The following is an 11,263-nucleotide window of genomic DNA, read 5'->3' on the forward strand; positions in this document are numbered from 1 at the left end:
ATTATCGACTGTTTTTGACAGTTCAGCTGTCACTTGTGATATTTTTGGTTATGTTTTTAGGAATGTAGGAGACGAAAACTGATATAACACAGGTATATGATTATTTTCAATTGATTTGTCATGTCATAAGTATGACCTTATACTTTGCTTACGACGTTCTTTTGTCGTGTGTAGATCTTACCTTTCTTGTTACCATCCCACGCGTGACAAACCAAACTTGAACAAACGAACCGTGAACATTTTAAATGTAGCGAAAGTTACATTCTATCCATAGTTTTACAACTATCTAACATACCAATCATGATATTAAGATGCTATAAATTGTTACGATATTCAAATTTGCGAAATATCTCGCATCGTAAGCTTTCTCTTTTTTCTTATAGGTAGGTATCTTTAGAAGAGTTGTCATAACATTCTTATTGGTATTAGATTTTTTTTAGATAGGTACCTATTATAAATAATTGCACATAATAATATTATTATCCAATAGGTATTTTGACTTTGCAACAAGATGAGAAACATTATACAACACAGTTGCAGGATACAGCAACGTTTAAAGAGTCATAATTCTCGAAGAACCTTAACTACCTGGTCACCGCTAGCGACAGCTTTCAACCACAGAAAACGAGAGCATCTAAATTTCAGCCTAATCCAAGATGCAGTGAGTTTTTTTTAAATATTTATCTACATTCAGTGATTCCCAAACGGTATTGCCAGTGGCAGTATTTTTATTAAGGACGCTATCAATCTGAAAGCTTCACTAATAAACTTATCATGGACGGGTTCCAGATGATAATATTAAAAAAAACATGGGTGTCATTGATCTAATTTTTGAGATAATGAAACTTCAATATTACATTAGTGTGCATTGTCATTTTGGACATGTAGGAAGGTAGATGGTCCGCGGCCAGGTGGCAAAGCCCCACTAGTTAATGATAAACCATAATTCCAGATAATTTTATAACGTTTAATTCATCATGTTTTAATTTATAATTTGGTCAGATAACTGAATTGAGCGACTAAAAAATTCCAAATTGGTGATGGCCAATAATTTATAGCTCAATCTATATTTTCAATAAAAATAAATGTTTTACATTTTAGGGACTTTTCAATAAGCCAAATCTGATTGGATATGAAGGATTTTACGGTTCTAAAGAAAAAGCGATCGCTGATGGGAATCGCCTTATCGATGAAGCAACATCGGCACAGAGGAAACGGCCGATGGTGGACATATTTGATGAGCTGTCAGACACACTTTGTAAAGTGGCAGACTTATCGGAGTTTATAAGGATTGCACATCCCGACGTACGTTATCGAAATGCTGCTGAAGACGCTTGTATCAGCGTTAGTGGTGTCGTTGAAAAGTAAAAATATTATGATACAGATTTTAATTTTTCATTAGAACGTTTTCTATCTTTAAAACTTTGCAATTCGATCCTTGGAATCAGACTGTAGAATATGGGAAATCATAGTTTCGATACAATTAAATTTAATGATTTTATCTTCACTAAACTAAGCCATACAATAATAAAAAGAGAAGGTTTTAACATTCTTTTTTTTTACAATGACTAATTCTTCCAATCAGTCAACCCATCATGTGCTTGATAATGAAACTAAATAATGAGTATGTCAGTTTATCACCAAAGCAACATTATGTTCCTACTATGTTCGTTATTAAAAATTTCAATTACTTCGAGGTAGTCTAAATATAAAACTAATTTTATTGATAATTGATCGATTTCAAGAGAGGTCAAGAATATTTAAATATTTTTTTAGATGGCAGGTATTTTGCAGATTAATTATTGTACACCATGTCTACTTCCCACAAACTTTCTCAACCTATTGTCTCCTTGCTCTGGATCAAAACACCTGATGCATGATTTGAATGCGTAATCCACAGTTTTAGAAGCGAAAATTCAGCCACTCGTCAGTCCATCACGAGTGCTGATCTGCTGATTGACATTTAATAAAAATAAAGGAAACTAAAACATTTGTTTTTGATAAATCGGCCTTTACACCAAAATGAAAATTCTAGCAGTGTCCATACAGTGTTAACATATTCAGATAATGTATTGTAATAAATTTTCATGTGATTTCATCAAGTTATCTTTCTTTGTAGGCTCAACACACACCAGCCACTGTACATGGCTTTAAGGGACTCAGTGAAAGATGGTAATTCAGGAAATCAGCATGTGGCGAACCTTTTTCTTTTTGACTTTGAACAAAGCGGCATTCATCTGGAGAATAATCCGAGACGGCGCGTGGTTCAATTAAACGATGCTATTCTTCAAATAGGCCAACGCTTTATGGCTAACGCCTCCAGTTCCAGACAAATCTCAAAGGAGTCCGTCCCTGCAGATATTAGACAATAGTATGTGTTCAACTTTTTAAAACAGCCATTACAACGATATAAACATGTTTCTATTCAAGAATTACCGTTTGTAAAATGGTTTTCAGTTTTAGCGGATCAAATGACTTGATAATATCAGGCCTGCAGGTAGAAACTGAAGATCATCGAGCGAGAGAGGCGGCTTATCGGCTTTATCTGGCGCCTGATCCTCAACAAGATGCTCTCCTCTCATATTTATTGGACTCTAGACGTGAGATGGCTGAACTGTGTGGTTTTCATAGTTATGCTGATAGGTAAGTAATAATTGTAACTGTCAATGAAATATAACATACATAAGCAGTTTTGAACTCTGCACTTTTAAATAGTTTGACATTTGAACCCCAGAGGTAATGTGTCACACATACTTACTAGAACTTATCCATTCAGTATTCGGAAGATGTGAGAGTGCATTAATAATAAAAACCATTATCAAATAAGCAGTTTAGCTTCTAAACCCCATTCCAAGAGTTAGGTATCCTAGAATATTAGATTTTCAAAAATAGGATTCGGTAACAGCGGTGTGAAATTGTCACCTAGTTGCCGTGTGGTTACATGCAAGTTGTACGTATGCAGTTCATCGTGGGACACTTATTCGTGCGCCACAGTACGTGAAACATGAGTTCGTATAATATTTTATCAAATGACGAGTTCTTCGTTGAACATTTCACCGTGGAATACATTTGTACGTATCTTACAAAATGCGGCGATAGTTTGGAAATAGTACTGTTCCAATTAGATTAACCCTAACCTAACCTAACCTAGTAAAGACATCTCATAAAATTCGCCACATGTTGTAGCATACGTACAAATATACTCCACGGTGAAATGTTCAACGAAGAACTCGCCATTTGATTAAATGTTACACGAACTCATGTTTCACGTACTACGGCGCACGAATAAGTGTCCTGTGGTGAACTTTTGACGTACAAATTTCCGGATACGGTGCCATGTTACCTATTATTATCGATAACTCTTGTGCAGTGTGAATAGAATATAAGTATCTCGGATCGTGATGGATAACATCTTGTTGTTATATAGTTGGAATAAGTCTACAGAGTCTCAGATCTTCCAAATTATTTAATATTATCATTTGATAGAAATAGATAATGAACGATAGAAACGACTCTTTAACTCGAGGGTTCAGACATTTTATGATTGTATAATAATCCCAACGGTTACTTCTACAAGGGTAAACTTTCTTTATGCTCTGCAGGGCGATTAAAGCAAGCACCATGGAAACGGCGGAAAATGTAAATGAATTTTTAAACGTACTATCAGACAATTTACGAGGTCGAGCTCAAAAAGATTTTGAACAAATGTTACAAATGAAAAAGAGAGAAATATCAAGAAGTTACGAACTGAACTGTTGGGACACTCCATATTTTACCCAAAAGGCAAAGAAAGACTGGTTGAAGGTGGCCAGCTCAGAATATAGTCCGTACTTTTCTCTCGGAGGTTGTATTGAAGGATTTAATCTGCTACTTCAATCTTTGTATGGGATTTGTTTTCAACATGAAGAGATGTTACCAGGTAATTTTTAGATTGATTTAGTTATTGTTGACTCTCGATTTACCGGGTACGGCGGATTAACCATGATAAAAAAGGATCTTGTTTTCACACTGCAAATATTAAATTCACAATATATGGTGTACAGGCGGCCTTCAACTTTCGTACGTAATTGGTTCCTTAAAAAAATATACAAATATTAAATGTACGAAAGTAGAGCAATGTAAAAAAAACATCAAAAAGTGTACTTTAAAACAGCGCTGTCCAACTTCTTTTAGGTCGCGGGCCATTTTTTCTTTAGCAAACATTTCGGGGCCAAAGAGGATAGGTAAATGAAAAGTCAGTTAATGTCAATTCATATTTGTAATGCAATATTTTAATTCTCATCAACAAATTTATGTTTTTTTCAAGCTGGAAAAATTAAGCAGTGTATTTCTTTGGTTTGAAAAAGTATTTTTAATATTTAGTATTATAATGAAATGTTTTCATATTTTAATGTATGATGGGTAATTCTCTCCCCAATGTTTGATGAAAAATTTGCTGTACAGCTCGCGGGCCGCAAAATATTTCGGCAGGCCGCCAGTTGGGCAGCACTGCTTTAAAATATTTATTTATTAATGGCTATAATAAAGTTAATGAGGCGTATTAGCCATCAGGTGTTTTCTTTATAAACTTGTCAAGAGATAGTTGAATACCACCCTTTTTTTCCTTTTCTTGATGAAGAATTCTATAACATGCTGTATTTTTATCAATTGCGACTACATGGAAGTGCACAGTTTTTGCATTATCAATAAAAATCTAAATTTTAAGAAATTTACGAAATAGCGAATTGTACGAAAGTAGAACGTACAAAAGTCGAAGGTCGCCTGTATTTGAATTAAATGTCGTGTTGCCCTATTGAGAAGTACTAATTGATACACTATTATATTTTTACGGATAATGTATTTCTCATTGACACAATTGTAATTTGTACAATATGTGCAGTCAAATTGGGTCAGACCATTATGATTGCGTAATTTCAACTATTTTCTTTGATGTTTTGGATTAACCAGGACATAATTACCTTGTAAATCGATTTTTATTCCGATACTGGGTAAATCCAGCGTCCGCTGTACTATGAAATTTATATATGTAATCTTTTTACTTCTCTCTACCTCTTAAATCTGTAGTTCCATTTTTCCTTTTGCTTGAAACTTGTCTTCTCAAAAATCAAAATTTAGTGGATATTTATTATTTGCTTACAGGCGAAAGCTGGGCTCCGGATGTATATAAACTGGCAGTAGTTCATGAATCTGAAGGGTTATTGGGTCATATCTATTGCGACTTTTATGAACGACCCAACAAACCTCATCAAGATTGTCATTTCACAATTCAAGGTGGAAAAGTTCTTGCAGATGGAACATATCAGGTGAGCCGACATAATTCAATATTCTCCATAATAAATGACATAGACATCTTTTTGATTGATGTAACACTGAAAACTATGTTGTATGCTTTGTAAGATTAAATACCAAGTTTTGTAACCCTTCTGAATTTTCAGAACCCTATCGTGGTGGTGATGATGTCTCTGGCTTGGGGCAGCTGGGGAAGTCCGGCCCTGCTGTCGCCGGGGGCCGTGGATAACTTATTCCATGAGCTAGGGCACGCAATGCACTCCATGCTGGGCCGTACTCCCTACCAACACGTGTCTGGGACTCGTTGCCCGACCGATTTGGCTGAAGTACCCTCCGTGGTAATGGAATACTTTGCCGCTGATCCATCTGTAAGTCTGGCTATGAAACTAAAAAATGTTCTACTAAATAAAAGTAATTCATTTATTATCTATGACCTATACGGCAGGTTCTGGAGAACGGAAATGTTTACTGTAGATTCTTTGGACGATTTCTAGGTCAACACGATTAATACAAATTCAAAGTTATATTACTGTTTTCACTTGTAGAACGTTGTATACAGTTTATAATCACACATATTTTAACTTTGAAGTCGATTTACAAAATATTAACTATTCGCCCAACCCATTGGGTCCTTACTCTGAATCAAACATGTGAATTTTCCTGGATGTAGGATTCAAGCATACAGCCCTGTTTCAGAGGTCACTGCCAAATTAAAATAAATTCCAAATATATAATAAACTAATAATTCTATATAACATAATCGTTGACTTGATATTTCTTTTAGGTTTTGAGGCTATTTGCAAAACATTTTCAAACGCAAGAACCGATGCCAGAAGGGATGCTGCAACGTTTATGTGCAGCAAAACATGTCTTTGGCGCTAGTGAAATGCAGCAACAGGTTGATAATCTCTTCACTCATATATGTTTGTACAGGTATTTAAAATACTAGCTGAATTTAATCATTTTGTATGTTTTCTTCCAGGTGTTCTATTCAGTGTTGGATCAACGATACCATGGCAAAAATCCACCTGATGAAGCTACTTCTTCCACAGCAATTCTTAAAGATGTTCAGAAAGAATATTATGGATTGCCTTACGTTGAAGATACGGTAATATTCCTTGCTAATTACTATTAAAAAATGTATGTACCAAATGGTTTTGAAACAAAGTTATATTTGTTAATTCTACTTTATTGATTTATTTATGTTGACATCTGTTTCGGGCTATAAACCCATCGTCAGAATGGTCCACTACAACTGTACTTGTTTCAAAACCATAATGGACTTCTACCACGTAAACGCCAGGTCAATTATTTAAATAGTATAACTCTTCTTTGAAATAAAATGTTTCTTATTGTGATTTCTGTAATGCAAAAATTATTGTTTGCTATACATACACATCTTAATTCTGACATTACCTAAACATGATTCAGTCAGTTGGCGGTAGAGAAGAATTCACAAATAAGTATTGTTGCTTGTAATTCATCAAAGAAATTCTTTTAATTATTACAGGCCTGGCATCACAGATTCAGCCACCTGGTGGGATACGGAGCCAAGTATTATGCGTATTTGATATCGCGAGCCGTCGCGTGGAGTACGTGGCGTAACGGGTTCTCATCATCGCCACTGTCGCGAGGATCCGGAGACCGTTTCAGAAGGGATATTCTGCAACACGGCGGTGCAGTTCCACCTCTGAAACTTATTTCAGCGCATCTCGATCCGATGCCAATAACTCCTCTCACGTTGGCTAATGCATTAGCCGATGAGCTCGATCACCACGCTGATCATATAGAAAGGGTGTGCAGAGTTGACAGTAAATGAGAGGTTTTATTTTAGATAGTTTAAAGTTTTCTTTAATCAAACCTAACATGTGCAACATACTACAGTAGAACCTCGTTAATAAGAACACAGATAATTCGAAATTCGCCGTAATTCGAAATTTTCGCGAAAAAAAAGTCCCTTGAACATTATTTTCATATAAAACCATACCTTTAATTCGAAATTATTTTCAGAGTCCTGGCATATAAAAATATTCAATAAATCGTAAAAAGTATGCTATTTCACGGTCATTGAAAATTATGACATTTTCTTAAAACATCATAAATTACTTATTTTAAGAAGGAAATAAAAATAATCCTGACATTTTATGACCCATTAACACACATGGAACCGGAAATTTGGTAGGCACATCTATGATCGTGAACGATATTGATGAAAATCAAAAAAAAAAATTTTTTTAAATTTTAATATTTTTCCCCCATACATTTCCTAATTCGTAATTCGAATTTTTTTTCGATTTTCGGTCCCGTGAAATTTATATTAACGAGGTTTTACTGTAATATGTACTCCTTCTGATGTCTTCAAAATGTGATTTTATAATTTTAATTTTATTATTATTGAATCAAAAAGGTTTGTCCAGAAGAGTGAAAAATTTATATAACTTTCAAAAAGTGTCCCGGTTATAAATACATGTATCGGAGTTGTTGAGGTTGCTTTCAGCATTAAAAATTAACGTTGTGGTGTCATTAAAATTTATTGTACTACTGAAAAGTACCATTTTGCAGTTACGGCTTATACGTAGGTGTTGATATATAGGTTGGGATACATATGGGGTTGTAGAAAATATGATATATAACCAAACCAGCAAAATATAAATTCGTTTTGTTCTGCAAAGAAAATATTCTGACATGAAACATTTACTGAAATTAATAATTTTCAACATTTTTTTTTGTAATGAATAATTGGAGTTCAATAATGTGACATAATTTTAACTGGGGGGGGGGTTAAAAGATTTTGTAATGATGGGCAATCATGTGACATTATTTATGCATGACCAAGTCAAAAAGACATGAGACATTTTAGCAAAAACGAATTACTTACGGAGTCAGATTGTTTAGAATTTCATTTCAACAACCCTTTTTAGCAAGTTTTATTTTGTGTATATAATATAAAGTTACAATTTTTTTTTTTTTTTTGTGATTTTACCGAGGCTTTGACTGCGACTCGCTGTCATATCGCCTCTTCTCTTCTAGAAGGGGATCCTTCGATCAGGTCCTCACTCCTATTCTGTTAAATGGCTTTATAATTATTTTGTCTAGCTCTTCCGTCTTTCTTTCTTTCTTCTTTAGACGCCAGTGTTTTATGCACCAGAATCGCTCTCCTCCGTATCCATCCCTTCTGTATTTTCGATACATCGTGTAATCATTGAATTTCAGATAGTCTAATTCAGACCTCAGCCAAGTCTCTGAGATTAATGCTATTGAAATTTTTTGTCTTATTAAGTAGAGTTCTATATCATCCTTTTTTTGCTTCATACTTTGGCATTCCATTGTAAAATCCTAATTTGTTTTTTATTATCCATTTTGCTCCAGAACCTCCCCTAGAATTTCCTTTAAGTGTCCTTCTTTGAATTGTTTGCATACCCAGTCCACTGCTTTAATTATTAGTTGTTTAATGATCTGCTGCCAGTCTCCCCCTTTCAGCAAGACTTTCATAATTTCTCCCATCGCGTTAACCTCTGTCTTCCCCTTTGAATTTTTCTTATTTTTTGTAGGCTTTACGCTACTACCTGTAGATATTATTGTTGAGCCTGAAGCTTCTACCACCGCTTCTTCTTTCTTTTTGTTTTCCTTAGTTTTTTGAATTGTTTCGCTTTCATCTCTTCCTACGATTTTTTTTTGTTTTAATATGTCAGCATAGCTATTATTTAACATATTTTTTTTTGCTTCCTTGAAAGGTATGTTCATTTTTTCATTGCTTCTTTGCAATTCTTTTCCTCTTGCCACTTTGGGCATTTTTGGCTGTTTGCCGCGTGGTTACCTTTGCAATTGATGCACGTAATTTCCTCATTTTTTTCGCAGGTTTTGTGGTTTTCACCACACTTAGGGCACGTTTCTACTGTACGTCCGCAATTGTTCGCGATATGCCCATATCGCCAGCATTTGTAGCATTGCATAACCCTGAATACATACGGTTCTACAGCAAAAGAGACTCCATATATGTAAATTGTTCTCGGCAATATTTTCTCCCCAAATTTAATACTGACTGACGAGGTCTTTGTCAGCTCTCCTGTATCACCTTTTCTTGTCAACCTCTTAAGGTTGATTACTTTTGCATCACTTTTGATTTCCATTTGCAGTTCTTGGAGGTCCATATCAATATCGACTTTTCTTATTACTCCATAAGAGCAGGAGTCATTCTCTTTGGTCACAAAACCGAGATCTTTGAGTTCTCCAGCTTGTTTCACTTTATCTGCTTCTTTTTCGTCTTCTACTTGGATGTACGTCTTTAAATTTTTATTGTAAATTTTCTGTACTTTTACTCCTGCCTTATGCAGCATCTGCGCTATTTTCAATTTTAATGGAATTTTACTTCCCGTCGCTATCATGACGATGTTTTGGTTTCCCTTTGGAGTGACCCCAGAGTCTCTTCTGGGTTTTTTTCCAGAGGTCACCGTCTGCCATTCTTCTTCTTTTTCTCCAACCACTTCCTCTTCATCATCGTTTCTTTTCTTCTTCGTTTTTTTGGTTTCATTCACTTCCATCGTGGTGTTTTCCATTTTATTGCTTTTGCCGTTCACGCGGTCTTGGAATTCGCGCAACAGTGTGAACAAAAAACAGTGTGGACAACCCCTCGCTTCACAGCGTTTGACGCACTCCCCGCACAAAGTGCACTATCCGTAAATCAACAATAAATATTTTTCACTTTTTCTCAAGCACTGGCACTGATTGTCAAAATCACATGGGACCACACATGTTGAGTTTATTGTCAAATTCATTTACAAACAATATTATTTTTGTTGTATCCCGTATTTATAACCTTTCGCGAGTAACCAGGCGACTAGCGACCCGAATACGCAAGCGAAGTTGTACAACCTCACTCCACCGCTGTTGGCTTCCGACTGAAGTTACAATTTTAGTAAGGCATTTTAGTGGAAAATATATTGAACAAAACCAGTAAAACTACTATTTTATTTTGCTTTTCTGTAAAGTTGCAAATTATCCCTTATACTCGTTTGGCTTATGGTAACCCCCCTTCTGGATACCCATGTCAAAGTATGAGTAAAAATTAGGCAACTCTAAATTTGATTCGCCACTGAATGATGTAAGTGTCATCAGTTCCACAGTGGTAATGGTAATCCCCACATTGCATTTATTTACCAAGGATATTTTAAGTTTGGGTTAGGTTAGGTCAGTCCCAAGCAGCAAACTGACAACAGACAGGAATTCATTACAGAGATCCAGCCGGTCTGGTCTAAGGATTTTATGAAGGTGAATGGTGTACTTATTCTTTTTAACCGTGATAATCTGCAGCTGTCTTTTGGTGCGGAGTGTATTTGTATTTATATTATGTAAATATCTGTTATGTATGATAGTTCTGTTGATAGTAAAAAAAATGTTTTTATTCGATGAATAATGATTTTACACCCAGCATTCTTATTATTTACATTACCTAATATAATTATTTACAATATTATGCTACATGAAACCATGTCATTTCATCAAATTGTAAACTGTATTGCGTCGCTCTATATTAAATATCACCTATGTGGTGATTTTGATGAAAATGATTTATTGATACCACGTGATGTGCACCGGTCTATAGTTTCGAGGGTCCCAGGTTCGAATCCTGGGTCTGGCAAGTACACATATTGTTTTTCAATTTGTGTATGAGTCAGAGTATGGACCTAATAGGTTGAGCAAGTGACTGACATTCATTTCTCGTAAAAATACAAACCTCCACTCTGTGGGGGCCCATATGATCCTATTAGGATCGGACATGGTCGAAAGAAATAATTTTATTATACAACTTGTGGAAAGTTCAAATAAAAAATTAAATCGCCAAATAAAATCGATGTTAAATTAATATTATGTGAGCATCCGCCGCAATAGATCGGTATTAAAATAATTTAATGTGAACACAGCATGTTTACACATGATTCAATGTATTCAACACAGTGCACACAGAATTAATCCT

The 11,263-nt window shown here is 35.1% G+C and overlaps 1 protein-coding gene across 2 annotated transcripts; it reads left to right on the plus strand.

The window, feature by feature from the left end:
* The first annotated feature begins 19 nt into the window (after positions 1-19).
* On the plus strand, positions 20-10,710 carry LOC147072600 (mitochondrial intermediate peptidase). 2 transcript variants are annotated; one of them, XM_085946981.1, is made up of 12 exons: positions 20-383; positions 491-661; positions 1,102-1,364; positions 2,120-2,371; positions 2,458-2,643; positions 3,603-3,919; positions 5,140-5,303; positions 5,436-5,657; positions 6,074-6,187; positions 6,272-6,397; positions 6,800-8,239; positions 10,194-10,244. In XM_085946981.1, exons 2-11 carry the CDS (start codon positions 512-514, stop codon positions 7,106-7,108), a joined length of 2,103 nt encoding a protein of 700 aa, XP_085803107.1. In that variant the 5' UTR covers positions 20-383; positions 491-511; the 3' UTR covers positions 7,109-8,239; positions 10,194-10,244. The 2 variants fall into 2 exon arrangements, with proteins under 2 accessions (XP_085803107.1, XP_085803109.1); XM_085946983.1 differs by lacking the exon at positions 1,102-1,364 and having other exon boundaries at positions 20-92; positions 10,194-10,710.
* The last annotated feature ends 553 nt before the right edge of the window (positions 10,711-11,263 follow it).

Source organism: Rhyacophila brunnea, unplaced genomic scaffold (genome assembly GCF_057557595.1).
Source record: "Rhyacophila brunnea isolate RB1 unplaced genomic scaffold, BYU_Rbru_1.0 scaffold_2, whole genome shotgun sequence".
In the NCBI taxonomy this organism is placed as follows: Eukaryota; Metazoa; Arthropoda; class Insecta; order Trichoptera; family Rhyacophilidae; genus Rhyacophila; species Rhyacophila brunnea.